This window comes from Sinocyclocheilus anshuiensis, unplaced genomic scaffold (genome assembly GCF_001515605.1).
Source record: "Sinocyclocheilus anshuiensis isolate Anshui unplaced genomic scaffold, SAMN03320099.WGS_v1.1 scaffold1683, whole genome shotgun sequence".
Classification (NCBI taxonomy): Eukaryota; Metazoa; Chordata; class Actinopteri; order Cypriniformes; family Cyprinidae; genus Sinocyclocheilus; species Sinocyclocheilus anshuiensis.
The window spans coordinates 538,577-554,631 of NW_015548387.1; the positions used below are offsets into that span (position 1 = coordinate 538,577).

The 16,055-nt window shown below is 35.9% G+C and overlaps 2 protein-coding genes and 1 long non-coding RNA gene across 7 annotated transcripts in view; 1 reads left to right on the forward strand and 2 right to left on the reverse strand.

The window, feature by feature from the left end:
- Positions 1–4,339, forward strand: part of cep192 (centrosomal protein 192) — a 35,706-nt gene extending 31,367 nt beyond the window's left edge. For all 5 annotated transcript variants that reach the window (XM_016444660.1, XM_016444659.1, XM_016444663.1 and 2 more), the window contains exons 41-48: positions 711–918; positions 1,064–1,140; positions 1,233–1,328; positions 1,436–1,555; positions 1,809–1,918; positions 2,036–2,165; positions 3,109–3,167; positions 3,772–4,339. In XM_016444660.1, the coding sequence (XP_016300146.1) occupies positions 711–918; positions 1,064–1,140; positions 1,233–1,328; positions 1,436–1,555; positions 1,809–1,918; positions 2,036–2,165; positions 3,109–3,167; positions 3,772–3,904 (933 nt within the window). In that variant the 3' untranslated portion in view covers positions 3,905–4,339. The remainder of the gene's footprint in view (positions 1–710; positions 919–1,063; positions 1,141–1,232; positions 1,329–1,435; positions 1,556–1,808; positions 1,919–2,035; positions 2,166–3,108; positions 3,168–3,771) is intronic.
- Positions 4,340–4,760: 421 nt separating this feature from the next.
- Positions 4,761–9,025, reverse strand: LOC107656720 (ly6/PLAUR domain-containing protein 2-like). Its single transcript, XM_016444664.1, has 3 exons — positions 8,822–9,025; positions 7,856–7,972; positions 4,761–5,222 (listed from the first exon to the last, which is right to left on the reverse strand). Exons 1-3 carry the CDS (start codon positions 8,910–8,912, stop codon positions 5,005–5,007), a joined length of 426 nt encoding a protein of 141 aa, XP_016300150.1. The 5' UTR covers positions 8,913–9,025; the 3' UTR covers positions 4,761–5,004.
- A 2,864-nt stretch (positions 9,026–11,889) lies between these two features.
- On the reverse strand, positions 11,890–12,563 carry LOC107656708 (uncharacterized). Its single transcript, XR_001630592.1, has 3 exons — positions 12,515–12,563; positions 12,047–12,081; positions 11,890–11,931 (listed from the first exon to the last, which is right to left on the reverse strand). It is a non-coding gene; the product is annotated as an uncharacterized LOC107656708 (long non-coding RNA).
- Between the last annotated feature and the right edge of the window lie 3,492 nt (positions 12,564–16,055).

Consider the following 16,055-nt stretch of genomic DNA (forward strand, 5'->3'; position numbering starts at 1 on the left):
TTATGCTCTTTTACAAAGTCTTGATTTTGTTTTGGGGGTGTACTAGGTACTAGAACAGGCTCTCATACTAGGTTGTTCGAAAAACACATTTTTCACATATTTTACATTATTACAACACCTCTCTCCCCAGTCTGGCATGAACGGCTCGAATAGTTCCTGTATCAAATGAAAGCCTGCCTTCTGAAATACGAAATGTGCTGTGATTGGTTAGCTGGGCCAGTGTGTGCTGTGATTGGCACCACTCGGCGCCTGGCCGGGAAATGTCACGCGTCTTACCATAGCCACCTGCGAGCTTCAGTTTAAATATTGCGTCAGAATCAAATCAATTTGAGCGCGATTTAAACCCGGATGATTGTAACCACTCTAAGTTTGTCTGCCGTGGGAAAGCTAGCATGTCTCTGACATGGTGATAACACTCGTTGCCTTCTCTAGTGCAGCTTGTAGTTTTTGAAAAGTTTCTGTAAATTTCTGTTAAATAAAATCTCATTTTGAAGTGGACTTTGAGCTTTGTAACTTTGCAGATATTTTTTTATGCTCAAACAGCAACATTACAGACTAAAGTTGAAAAAGTGAAAAAGCATAATAGGACCCCTTTAAAAAAAACTCGGCTTATGTAAATTCTGTACTAAATGCATATAGACAATAGGTGAAAATTAAACATCATGGTGCTGCTCTTTCTGTAACACCCATCCTTATGTCTCTCTCTAAAGTCCATTAAAGTTCAGATCCAGCAGGATCTGGCCATGGATGTCTCTGCCACTGGCTGTGCCATGGACCGCTCTTTATGCCCACTGCCCCCTCAGGCTGAGACCCCTACCGTACCAGCACAGAAACCTCAGGGCAGCAGCACCCAGCCTCAGGTAGAGATCAAGAACCGAACACTAGTCTTCCCTCCCACCGCCTCTGGAGAGTCATCAGGTAAGGATAGAACCTGTCATCTACTATCATTATCGCAATCACTTTCATTACTTTAATTGATTAGAGACAAAAACTTTCAATAGGATTCTGAAATCTTGGCCTATTAAAATGTATGAAAGGAAGACAATTTTTTTTCCTTGTGCAGAATGTTTTCTGGAGGTGGAGAATCATGGAGAGGAGGTCAGATGGTACCTCTCTTCGTTTGCTCCTCCATATGTGAAGGTGTGTGACGTTGGCAATTATGTAAGAATTTTGAACGCTTTCATTCTGGAGTAATTCATTGATTTTGATCGTGCTGTTGTCTGTTGGATCAGGGAGTCGATAGCAGTGGAGATGTCTATCGTGCCACATACTCTGCCTTCAGATGTGAGAAGGTATCTGGGACTCTGGGGATTCAAGAGAGGATGAAGGTAGGAGGGTGGAAGTGTCAAACTTCATCTAGTCTCTGACAAATCTAATTTTTTTGATTATTATTATTTAAACTGATCTGTTTTTGTTTGTTTGTTTTTGTTAAAAGGTTCCAATCACTTTCCTTCCACGTGATCGGGGAGATTATGCCCAGTTTTGGGATTTGGAATGCCACCCAGCAGCCAAACCTCAACACAAGAGCCGTGCTCGCTTCCAGTTGTGCGGCACTGTAAGTCTAATGAATGCAGATTTCTGCAGTTGTTTTTTTTTTTTCTTTTTTTGTGTGTGTGTTTTATAGTTAGACTAAACTAATGAAACTCCCAATGAATTTGCCTGCTAAAAACATTGGCTATTAGCTAAAAAGTGCCTTTTCAGTCATAAATTACTCGAAGCAAGAAGGAAAAGGAAACTAATGCAGAAGGAGTCATGCTTATTGGGAATGGTAGTACTTGCCTGTTGAGTGTATAAATTCATGTGTGCAGGGCATAAGAGCAGGAGAAGCATGCAGTGTTAAGGAAAATTGCTCATTGGTGAAAACAGAAGCCACTGTGAAGAACAGGAAGAGACTGGATTCTGCAGGCTCAAAGACTGGGTAAGGGTTGTATTCCTGTTAGAAATCTGACCTATAAAGTTTTTTTTGTTTTTTTTTCCTCTCTCTCTTCTAAAATGTCATAGAGCATATTTTGCTGTTTATCTCCAATTCATTCAGATCTTCAACTGAGACCCAAAAGAGAGGTGTGTATGCACCCCAAAGTCTGTACACATTTCCTGCCACACGAGTGGGTGCCACCAGCACACTGAAGGTTAACTTCAGAAATAACTCCCCCAACACACATGAGGTGAGAATGTAGGGCTGCACTAATCACAACACACTAAATGAACATCAAAGTCAGATGACATTTGTAAAGTGGCTAACAACCTATCAGTGTCACTTTACAGTTGTTTAAAGTAGGCTTTTATGTGAAAAACGCATATTAAAGCAATAGTTCACCCATAAATGAAAATGTGCTGAAAATTTGCTCCAAAATGTAGATGAGTTTGTTTCTTCATCGGAACAGATTTGGAGAAATTTAGCATGACATCTCTTGCACACCAATGGATCCTCTGCAGTGAATGGGTGCCGTCAGAATGAGAGTCCAAACAGCTGATTCACAGTAATGTAGTGTTCCTGGTAAATTCATCATTTATAAGTATCTAACTTAAAACAAGTCCTCAGTATTATTGATTTATCCAGTAAAAAAGTAATTTCGTCTGATTCAGGAGAGAAATATGCAGAGATCAAGCAACTGACACATGAAAACGGTCCAAAACTGATGTAAACACAGTTGGTGGATTTTGATTTGAGAGCACAACAGGGGATGGACTTTTTCACTGGAGCAAGTTTTATTATTGAATAAGTACTGGTATTTTGAACGTTAATTGATTGACTGGAGTCGTGTGCATTATTGTGATGTTTTTATCAGCTGTTTGAACTTCTCATTCTGACGGCACCCATTCACTGCAGAGGATCTATTAGTGAGCAAGTGATGTAAAGCTAAATTTCTCCATCTAATCTGATGGAGAAACTAATTTATCTACATCTTGGATGGCCTGAGGGTGAGGACCTTTTCAAGAAATTTCCATTTTTGGGTGAGTTCACAGAGCAACCATTTAAATATACATTGAAGTCTAACAAATTCAGTCATTAAATGGTCATTGCATGTTGATGTGTGCAGTGTTGTTACTGCTGCTCCTAAATGTCTGGCATGAAACTAAATTTGAGGTTTTCTAATTGACTTGCAGCTAAAATTCATAAGTCCTAAAGAGCCTTTCCACATCAAACATTCAAATTATTCTCTAAGGTGAGTTACATTCTCTCTTGCTTACACTTCTGTAGTAGTAGTAGAAAGTCTTAATGTTTGCACAAGCCAATTTAAGAAAAAAATGGCAAGTAGAGAGATTTTATTGTACATTCTCTCTTGCTTACACTTTCTGTAGTAGTAGTAGAAAGTCTTAATGTTTGCACAAGCCAATTTAAGAAAAAAATGGCAAGTAGAGAGATTTTATTGAAGCATTCCATGTCACTTCCTGCTGCCAATGCCTGATGTGAAGGCTCTGATACAGAGCTCAGCCACAGGTCAGCTTTGTGTGTGTGTGGTTTGTAGCACTAGATGCATTTTATTGCATGTATTTGTGTACTAAATATGTGTGGTATTACAAATCATTTTTAATTTGACTTTAATTTTAAACTGCCAAACTTCTTCCAATATTTTATTCATATTATACTAGTTGGCTACAGGCTGTGAAACCATCTGTTTTTGCAGGTTCTTGTATTAATGTGAAATTCACTTTATTACCATTCACTTTTGTTTTGCTCTGTAGCATTACAAGGTAGTTTGGTTTACTATATCTACATTTTATTGCCTTTGATCTTTTTTTTTTTTTTTTCCCCATGTGCCTTCCTAGATCACAACACTACATCAACCTCCCTGTTCAGTTCGTGCCGGCTGCTGCAGGCCAGTTTTCCGGCACGCTGCTCGTACAGACGGACACAGACGCTAAACTGGCCATAGAGCTCAGTGGCGAAGCCTTGCCATAAAGACCTGCTCACCGCCAGCAGAGGACACTGCAAGACGAAGCTAATAATGAAGAGTCATTGTAAACATACTTGAACTTTTTTCGTCTAAATGCTTCGCAAAAGAATGTTTAACTTTGTGTTTTCCACTACCCTTTTGATTGTTGACTGCTATCATCGTATAGTTACGGCCTTTTGGATAAGCACTGTACAATATGGATATTATATATCCAGAATCACAACTTTGTCATCATTTTTGGTATTTTGCCACAGATTATCACCCTTGTATCACTGACGTAAAGTCGATCAGTTTTTCTGTCGTTTTCTAGGATTCGTTATCTTTTGTTCACCTGTTGATAGAAATGTTATCACATAATGAAGCTGGACGAATATTTTAAAGAAAGAGCTGCATCACCATTAGTTGAAAATTGCACTTTTTTGTGTGTGTGTGTGTGTGTCCTGTGTATTTATTTTGAATCAATTCTTGATAAATAAAAATTCTTAATTTTATTTATTGGTAAGTTGTCTTTGTCTACTATGTAATTATTTATTTTGAATCAATTCTTGATAAATAAAAAATCTTAATTTTATTTATTGGTAAGTTGTCTTTGTCTACTATGTAATCCATGTCCTTTTTTATTCCAAATGAAAATTATCTTGATTTTGATCATTTTATTAGGCAGTCAACATTTTTAAAACACCTTTATTTTATAATCCATTCTTTTCTTTTTTTTCCAAGACATTAGGTTTTATAATTTTATCTGTTAGAACTGTATTATATATTTTTTTCATTAAAAGTAAGAGGGAAAAGACTTTAAAACCCATATTAAATATATCCATAGATATACATGTCTAGGGCCTGAATTCATGTGCAACACGGTTGTTATCATTTGATTATATTCATTCTCTTGTTTACACAGGCAATCATTTTGTGCGATTCTTCCTTCCTAACCTTTTCATACAATTAATATGATCAGATGTCTGGAATACGTGATCCATTTAACGGACTGTACATCCTTCTTTTCAACCAAACGACCAAACAGGTAATGAAGCAAGGAAAGTTAGCTCAGTAGGATTTTCAATATGAAGACGCTTTTAGTCCATGATGGGATGTGTTTAACATTTCAAGTGTGCAGTCTGAAGAGGAGGGTGATGAGGAGCAGTGGTAGGACCAGCAGCCATCGGTGCAGTGTGACACTAGCAGCTCCGCTGTAGTTGCACAGGTAACTGTTACAGCACGTCACCTGCACGCCATTTCCATTACTGTCCACCGAGGCAATGGCGGCAGCGCTTGTGCAGATTTTCGAATAGGAGCACGTCTTGGCAATGGCAGTAAAACCTCCTAAAAAGACAAAATTCAAAGTTTGTCTAGTTCTCCATCTGCTATATTGAGTAGTTTTAGTTTTATGACTGATGCTGCAGCAGCAGCTTTTCGGGAGCTGAATATCTGACCTTGTGAGGTTTTAAAAAGGCTCACACATGCGAATATCAGTTGTCATTCTGTTTTATTAGGTAAACCTCTTTATTTTACTTTCAAATGAACGTGACTGAGATTCTGCGGTTTTTATGTTGACGTTAGAATTGTAATCAAAAATAGTATAAGGCCTACTGAATACACACATTTATAAGGCCTCTAAATGATCAACATGATCAAAACTTTGCAGAAACACCTGTTCTATGCAATCTACTACATGTTTTCTAATTGATAGTTGATACTTTTTCATTAGGTAAGAAGTATTATAGCCTAAGTATTGCTCCTCACAATAAAAAAAATCATCTTACTAAGAAATATTATTGGGAGATATAGATCGACAGCTGATATTTATATGCATTTTGTTTAGGTAGTCTACTATACCGTCACAAAGATATCACTGATTTACATTACAAGCTATAGTCATCTTACGTTTTGGTCATATTAATTTCATCATTAGCAATTCTCCTAATAATTTGTTCTTAAAAGGATAGTTCACTCAAAAATGAAAATTACCCCATGATTTACTCACCTGCAAGCCATCCTAGGTGTGTATGACTTTCTTCTTTCAGATGAATTCAGTTGGAGTCATTAAAAAAATGTCCTGGATCTTCCAAGCTTTATAATGGCAGTGAATGGTGGTTGAGATTTTGAAGCAAAATAAAGTGCATCCATCCATCATAAAAAGTGCTCCAGGGATTAATAAAGGCCTCCTGAAGTGAAGCGATGTGTTTGTGTAAGAACAATATCCATGTTTAAAACTTTATAAACTGTAATCTCTAGTTTAGGCCGTAGGCGTAGCTTAAGCTCTTGAGAATATGCTAGTCTTGCGAGAACCAAGTTTTGTTTACACCAAAGGAAAACCAGTGTCCTCTTGGCTTATATCAAAATCCTCTGACATTTTTCTTTATAAATCCTAATTTTGTACTTGTAATTCATGACCGGTGTTTTGTTTTGCTCTCTCCTTTGCGTTTCAGTGTTCGTCACTTCTCACCGGCGCGTACGCTACATCCTTCGTCATCCGCTGGAACGCCACTCTCTCGTGAATATGCGTACGACAGTTAACAGAAGTGATTACAGTTTATAAAGTTTTAAATATCGATATTTTTTCTTTCTTTTTTTTAAACGCCTCGCTTCACTTCAGAAGCCCTTGTGGAGAACTTTTATGATAGATGGACTTTATTGGACTTCTATTGGACTACTGAATATCAACACCCATTCACTGCCATTATAAAGCTTGGAAGAGCCAGGACATTTCTTTCAGATGAACTCTGACTGTATTCGTCTGAAAGAAGAAAGTCATACACACCTAGGATGGCTTGAAGGTGAGTAAATCATGGGGTAATTTTAATTTTTGGGTGAACTATCCCTTTAATTGTTCTAAATTCATGTGAAAGAGAGTGGCTGAACTAGACTTATAAAACCGATCATTCCAGTCCTGATGAAATCCACTAAACTGCACCCATGTTTCACCCAACCATGCAGAACTCCCATAACTGATCATTATTTATGTTGCATAGCATCAGCTGTTTTAAATGAGACTAATGGTAAGATTCCACAAGAAATGAAGTGTTAATCACTGATAGATTTGATCTCTATATATTGTTGAACAGTGGTTGTAATGTAAAAATAAAAATTCTGTCAGTACTGATGACTGAGCTTAACTTTTATTGAACCCAGGATATGCCTTTAAAATATTAAAGGTATAGTTCACCCAAAAAATGTGTTTCTTTCTTCTGTTGAACACAAAAGAAGATATTTTGAAAAAGTTAGGAAACAAACAGTTGCCTGTACTCTATTGGCTTTCACAGTATGAAAATGGTTTCGTAACAAACATTCTTCAGAATATCTTCTTTTGTGTTCAACAGAAGAAAAAAAACTCATACAGGCTTGGAACAACATGAGGGTAAATGATGACAGAACTTTCATTTTTGGGTGAACTTTTTAATATTTTAAAGGCATATTCCAGGTTCAATAAACATTAAACATTTTGTGATTAGTAGTAATTAGTAAAATATGTATTAACATAAAAGCGATCGGCATTTGTGCTGTACTGCCAACATGATTTGTGCTTATGATAAACATCAATGCCATGTTCTGACATGATCTGTACGTCTTCATATGTTGTTGGTTTCTGAAGACGTTGAATAGGCTATTATAGCAGAGACCGAAACTAAGGTCAGCAGATATATGATTTTTATTCAAAATATTAATCTTAATGATAACTTTCATTGTTGTATGTTACATTTTGATGTAGTAATAATAATAAATAATAATAAAAAAAAGATTTCTAATGTTTTTTCAATGCAGACACAGATGTTTTTTTTTTTAAACGCTCAAAATAAAATGCAATAGCTAATTTTACAATACAGAGATATTTCCCTTCTAAAATGTTACTTCAGTGAGGCCTTTATAACAAAGCATATTAATGCACACATAAGACATATACATGAATTTCCCCATATCAGTACTGAGCTGCTTTAATGTCAAAGGCATCTGCTCACCTTGTGTGCCTACAGTGGTCATGCAGGTGTCCAGAGGAGCCTGACAGTCCTGAAGGTTTTTGTTACATTCTTGATTTGATGTTGCAGAGCCACACACGTAACACTTCAGCGCATTGACTGCAAAAGAAAAACAAAAAAGTCTGATTCTTCAGAAATATGTGAATTGATGTCATTTATATTGAATGTAATAATATTTATGATGCAATCGAACAAGCAGATAATTCAAAATGATTGAAATTCACAATAGAGCACACTGTATTCTAAAATGTCACCATACTTGAAACTGTCAGTGCTGGAAAATAATGTTGTTTACACAACACACATTACAAGTCGGTTAAAAATTAACAGTCGCTTACAAAGTCATGGAAAGGGTTCGAAAATAGCACATAACCCAAATAAATATAGCACTGTTCAGAAGTTTGGGGTTAGGTTATTTATTTATTTTCTGTTTTATTTTGTTCAGCAGTGATGCATTAAATTGATCAAAAGTGAGAGGTAATTTATCATGTTCCAAATAAATGCTGCATTTATCAAAGTATCACAAAAAAAAAAGAATATTAGAATGATTTCTGAAGGATCATTTGACAAGACTAGAGTAATGATGCTGAAAATAGTTGTTTTAAACTATAATTTCATTTCACAATATTCTGTACTTTTTATTAATTTCACACAGCCTCGTGAAGCATATAACATTAAATAATTCCCAAACTTTTGAATGGTGTATATATAGTGTATATATAAACTCAAATATATATACATTTACAATTTCAATTACATAAGTAATGTAAATATGTGTGCATTTCCACCAAATCTTATCACTCTTACCAGAAATAGCAATTGAATTTTGTCACCCTAAAAATGTGAGAACTGCTGTTTCAAACTAGATTACAAACAACTAACATGGAAGCATGTTAACAATCCAAAAATGTATGAACGCAATTGAAGCAAGTGAATCAGAAGCCATACCTGAGTATACAGTTAGAAGTAAAAAGAGCAGACTAGAAAGAGTCCCCATGCTGCTGAAGCGCTGACTGACTGCATGCGTCGGAGAGAGCATTCACTGAAATGTTCACAGACTGAAACTCTGTCGTCTCAAAGATCCACCCAGCAGACATTCTTTCACTGCTCCTGTGAAAAGACAAATGAAAGAAGGCACACACCAGCACAGCTGGCATTCCCTCATACATTTGGACTGGTGTCACAATGTGCCTATCACATTCTAACATGATGACGATTAGATGTACATTTTACAGACACAGAGCAGTTTGTATGTAGCTATGTCACACCCTTCTTGTGTGTTTTACAACTGAGACATACTGTAAGATAAAAATTCAGACTAATCTTGACTGACCTGACTGAGAAATTCAGTGTCACTTTTATTAATTTCAACAAAAAATGTCATAATTAAGGCTTGTATTACTAGGTAAAACATATTTACACTCTAACATGAGTTTTGTTTATCTGATGAGACAGTCATACTCCTATTAAGTTCCTTCCTCCCTCCTGAGTCCAGACTGACAGGTCCGACTGCTTCCACTAATGGGTGAAACTATCACAGCAAGGATATAATCATTTTCTCTTTTGTCTCTGAGCTTTTTTCAGGTTTTGTTTAATGGCAACAAGGCGAAAAATCCAGAAGAAAAGAATTCTAGGTAACACTTTACAAAAAGTTTCATTAGTGAACTACTTTAGTTAACATGAACAATATCTCTACAGCATTTATTAATCTTAGAGTTAATTTCAACATTTACTAATGCATGATTAAAATCAAAAGTCGTGCTTGTTAACATTAGTTAACACACTGTGAATTAACATGAACTAACAATAAACGATAATGCATTTTCATTAACTAACATTAACAAAGATTAATAAATGCTGAAATAAGTGTATTGTTCATTGTTTGTTCATGCTAGTTAATACATTAACTGTTGTAAAGTGTTAACAAATTCTATTGTCAAACTTTAATTAAAACATGTTTTAGAAGACAAATGAAACCTAGATATAGTCAAACAGACATTTTATTCCATTGAAAACTATACTTTCATAAATAATGCACAACAAAATACTACTCTTAAAACATTCTGAATAAATACTGTACTGAAGCTTGCTATTTCAGCTTCTCAAATTCATTTGCTGTTTTATCCGCAGGCACTCGTGTCAGAATCATCTGCGTCGCGCGGTTCAAATAAAAACCAAGATAAATGCAAAGCAGCAAACTCAAAGTGTGTTTTCGAAATTGGCAGAAAGTTCATTTCTGTTCAAAACAACTAGTGGGCGCTATTCTGGATGTTTGAAAACAGTAGTGTCGATGCGGTAATCACAGGTATTGCCATTGCTGTCATTCGTTCAGAGGTTATAAAAGCACAGGTGGGTGTTGCTGTAGTTTCCTTCAGAGCTTACGTCACTTTTTAATTGTTGGTAGGATTGGCCTGAGTGACTATTACACACGGATTTAGTCTAAAGCAGGTGTGTGCTGCTAATCTCTTCAGCTCTGGCTTGTTCGAGTAGAAATGAGTGTACTGGAAGTGTGGCTCTGTGGGATTTCGCAGCAGACAGCAGGAGGCAGGCTCATTCCAAGGATACACAAAGAGAACTTTCAGTGACTGTAATGCCCTTCTTCAGTTTTTGTATCAGCGTTTCTCTTGTATTGCATGCATGGAGCGCACAAGCTGTCAGACAACGCTGCGGACGCTTAGTCTTCATGTGGCTTTCCTTTGGGCTTCTTCCTGTGTGCCGCCCCGTAATCACGTGACCTGGACTTGCTCACTTTATAAATCCTGAAGACAGAGAAATTAAACACAATTGAGCCATATTGTACTCGCAATAAAGAATGGGAAACTACTTTGTAATTGTAGTTTATAAAGCTAAAAGCTACTGATAATTTAAACTACAGTCAAGTTTGTTTGTGTATATATTGTATACATTATATACTCTAAAAAATGCTGGGTTAAATATAACCCAGCGCTGGGTTAAAAAGGGAGTGTATATATACTTTTTACAAATGTACTTGTCCACTCCTTCATCCAATGCCACATGCACCAATTTTATGTTTTCCCTACCTGCGCTGATAGAGGTAGATGAGGAAGACCACATCATCTCTGAAGCAAGCCAACTTGAAGCAAGCCAACCAGGAGTGGTTATTATTCCACTGAATACGTCGCTGATTAATGTATTAATTTACCATTAATAATTGGTAAATTATTAATTTACCAATTCTTACGACCAATAAGGTCTTTACCAATTCGGCACCATTCTTACGATGGCGCCGACGCTGATGGCTGCCTCCGTGGCATGCTCCACAGTTGTTTTTATGTTTTTGTTAGACGTCAATAGTCATGAAGGTCTTTGAGAAACTTATTAAGAACAACATTTGCTCCTCCATCCTTGATACTTTAGACCCTCTTCAGTTTGCCAATCGTCCCAACAGATCTACTGAAGATGCCATCTCTCACGTCCTGCACCATGACACTTAATATTGCACGCAGCAATTTCTGTAATATTTTATTTACTTTTTTACCTCTATTGCTGCTTTGTTACTACCCTGTACAACCTGTTTGCACATTCTTTTCTTGGGGGTTTGAGAGGCGGAGGAGTGGAATAGAAAAAATAATGTCATGCAAAAAAAAAAGATGCAATACGCAAGCTTATCAAAGACGTCTGTCAAGCTCATGTTTACATAGAAAAACAATGGAAAAGCAGTGCAGTGGAATGCAAAAATGTGTTCTGTGTGAAAGGCCACTTAGTTTATATGGACTTTTTGGACTAGGAAGAAAGTTGTGAGTTCCTGAATGTTTTAGTATTTTCATAAAAATAACTCTTTTGTTCAAAAGGTTCAAGGAAAACTGATTTCTCATTAAACTACAATGTACCTTATACATAAAGATGGGCACCTGCCGATGAGCCACTGATTTTAACTGTGGATAAAAGCAAAAGACACACTCAAGGAACATTCAGAATAAACAGTACAGGTAAAAGACAACTGTAGTTGAACTGTATTTTACGACTGGTCTATAAACAAACCTTATAATTGATAAACAACTGAGGAACCATCGACAGAAATCCAAATGCATAAACACCTTGAACACCAAAAGAATAGGAACTATTATTTTCCCTTCTTTCATACAGTAAGTAATAAAGTGTGCATTGAGAACTCAATAATTCTTTAATACTTTTTATTATTAAAGCTCTTACCACTAATAAGGCCATTGGTTATCCAAGAGTACCAACTATTGGGAGTAGACAACATAATGAAACATAAATACATATATTTATATATATTTACAGTGGCGCTAAAAGTTTGTGGACCTTTTTTCTGAATTTGTTATCAGTATGAATGGGCCAAAATTCTTCCATGCTGATATATAGAACTGATTCACAGTTTGGTTGCTTTTATAGCTGCTCAAGGGTGTTACACCAGATAACAGCAAAGATATTCACAAGCTGGATTATTTTGCTTAATAAATGAGTAAATATTTGCTATATTTTTGAGTTATTAGTTTAGCTGGACTTGTATTTGTCTAGTTACAGGTAGATCCAGTCTCAATGTAGGTCAAACTTACAGAAAATTCTTAAGGGTTCACAAACTTTCCAAATCCACAGTATTTTAAATTAAAAAATGAATGCATAATGTAATTATAGTTCATTAGTGGATAATGTTACCTTTTATTTTGGAGATATAAGTATGAGTATATGGCCCCACTGATACACAACGGATACATCAGATATAACAAGAACTTCATGGCCTGTACAAGTAAAAAGAAAGACCACGTGAAACTACTTAAAGGGGTCATTGCATGACCATTTTCCACAAGTTGATATGATTCTTTAGGGTCTTAATGAAAAGTCTGTAACATAGTTTGGTTAAAGTTTCTCAATGGTAGTGTAAAACAACACCCTTTTACCCTGTCAAAAACAGCTTTTTTCAGATCAAGCCGTTTTGTAGCATTTTCCTTTAAATGTTAATGAGCTCTGCTGACCCCGCCCGTCTTCCGAGCTGCTCTCTGAAGGACTGTTTACTTTAGCTGCATTCATCGTGAAACTTGCTAATTAGCACATTATTAGGAAAGGCGATTTGCAAAGATTCATTAAAAAACCTTATACTCACTTCTTCTGTAGGTGAAGCTGGATCACGAATGATTTGCGCGAACATAGACGCATTTAGGTAGATGGGGGGGGGGTGCATTCCCTTCAGAAACAATGTATTCCACTGCATCTTCAGTGGCTCAGATATCGGGAGTAAATGACGACTGCTATGTTCATTATTACATCCAACAAGAGAACATCTCAATCGCTTAGGAGTCATTCTTGTCTACATCTGCTCCGGCGGGTTTGATTCGATGGAAAATACATATTTCCAGGCAAAACAACAGTGTCATAGAATGAGATGAATAATTCTAAAGGAACGAACTCTGAAGGAAACAGGGGTTATAAGAAACAAAATAGCTCAACGAGCAAAATGAAATGGTTTAAAAAAGAATTTGCTCATACCTTTGAATCATAGTCTTCCGTTGCTCGCTCAAAATCATCCATTCTTTCATCCTTCAAGAAAACACCTTAGAATGAGTAAGACGTGTAGCATATTCATCAAAAAGGCCATACTGTGCTTACTGAGTTTAAGTAATAAACACTTAATGAAATTTGGGTGAAAGTGCTAAGACCTTTTTCACTTTCCATAACTACAAATTCAATAATAGTAGAGGAGGATTCATATTCAGTTAAATTGGTTTTAACATAAATAAATGCCAGCAGTCCAAAATTAGCACATTTAATCTATTTTTATACTTAAATTAGAGCTGAGATCCAAGTGGGAAGTAGAATCAGCCAGCTGGATTGTTCTTCTCGTAGATGGAGGAATATTACGATGCTGCTGAAACATCTCCACGCAACTGCAGAGACAGAGAAACACAATTTTATAGCCACTTTTTTTTCCCCATCTGTGGCAAATTATTCGTGATTTAGTACCTGATCTTCTAGAAATGTCAGCTAAACTCTTCTTTTCTCGCCAAAACTGTGTCATTCTTGAAGGCAAAGATTTCAAATGAGAGCTGTGAAACAGAATATTGCATTATATATAAACACACACACATAATAAACAGATTAAGTACATGAAATAAGTATTTATAAAGCATTTTACATTGAATGCAGGCACTAAAACAGACAAAGCCAAGACATGCAGCCAACAACAAACAAACAAACTCTCAACAAACATGGCTTTAATTTCATCAAGATTTTGCTCCGAAAATCCTGCAAGAAAAAAATTAAATAATAATACTGAATTAAACATCTGAAAGAATCTTGTTACTGGATTATTTCTGTATATGATGCATATGTAAGGCATTGTATGTGACTTACCAAAATGTTTGAGTGAGTATATGACAGCTTGTATGTGGATCCATATTCTGAACTTGCGTAAGGTAATGGTGTCATATGATATTGTCAGAGGGACTGCTTTTGTGGGGCTGTTCATCTCCTGTGCAATTTAACATGTAAAAGTGCATTCAAAAAGCAAACTCAAAACTGTAATTTTATGCATTTTAAACGTTTTTACATACAATTAAGTCATTTAATCTGCTTCTTAGTTCATCAACCAGTAGCAGTGGCAGATAAAATGTATTTTTTTCCTTTTTTTCCATCTTCAACTCTGAGAAAATCAAATGAAAGTGAAACAAAAAGTGTTGGAAGTCTAGATAAGATATTAGACACAGATTATCTATGTTTCAGACATTGACTCACATTTTCATATAGCGGCGAAGGTCGCTGGGCACCGCGGCACTGTTGAAGGTGAAATCCTCATTCATTACATTCAAGGTAAGCCGGGATCTCCAGTAAGAAACAATAGGCTGCTCTTCTGGTGCCTTTACACAGGAAAATATCCACATTTATTCGCATCTATCTCAATGCATTTGCATGAGCTGATTTGGAGTAGAGAACATTTTCGTTTAGTACGTGTGTTCATGGAGTGATGATGAAGTAAGGTAATATTACTATACTGTACAAACAAGTGATTTAAAGCTTTTAGATGATGCTCTTATCCAGGGCAACTTAAAAAAAATGCTTCAGTTTTAATCAAAAATAGCACGGTCAACATCTGAAAAAGATGTGCCAACCAAATCTACACTTGTGAAAAAGAAGTGCACTTGATGTACTGAAAGTACAGTTTTAGTGTACTTCAAATCATAAAATATAGATATAAAATATAAGTACACTTTCATGACAATGTTTCCTAACACGCTTATGTTTACTTTTAAAAAATGCACTTTGTAATAATGTCAGATTAAGAGTTTTAATTTACAGTCAATTTGAAATCATTATGTTTTATTAAAATTATGTTTGATATGCGTGAAAGAAATACACTTTTTGGTGTGCTGACATACTAAAGCAAAGTACTTGCTTTTAATTAAACTGTCTTGTTCACTATTATACGGAGCCCCGCATGGCATGCAGGAAAAAAAATAGCAGGCTAAATCGTGTGCACGATTTACTATTTCGTTCCCTCGATTTATAAATTGTGCGCATGATTTACTAATTCGTTCCCTCCATTTATAAATTGTGTGCATGATTTACTATTTGGTTCCCTCGATTTATAAATTGTGTGCACGATTTACTAATTTGTTCCCTCGATTTATAAATTGTGCGCACCATTTACTATTTCGTTCCCTCGATTTATAAAATTGTGCACACGATGTACTATTTCGTTCCCTCGATTTATAAAATTGTGCACACGATGTACTATTTCGTTCCCTCGATTTATAAAATTGTGCACACGATGTACTATTTCGTTCCCTCGATTTATAAAATTGTGCACACGATGTACTATTTCGTTCCCTCGATTTATAAAATTGTGCACACGATGTACTATTTCGTTCCCTCGATTTATAAATTGTGTGCACGATTTACTAATTTGTTCCCTCGATTTATAAATTGTGCACAAGATTTACAATTTCGTTCCCTCGATTTATAAATTGTGTGCACGATTTACTAAATTGTTCCCTTTGTTCCCTCAATTTATAAATTGTGCGCATGATTTACTAATTTGTTCCCTCGATTTATAAATTGTGCACACGATTTACTAATTAGTTCCCTTGATTTGCTAAATCGTGCACACGATTTATAAATCGAGAGAACGAATTAGTAAATTGTGTGCACGATTTAGCAAATCGAGGGAACGAAATAGTAATCGTGTGCACGTTTTAGTACATCG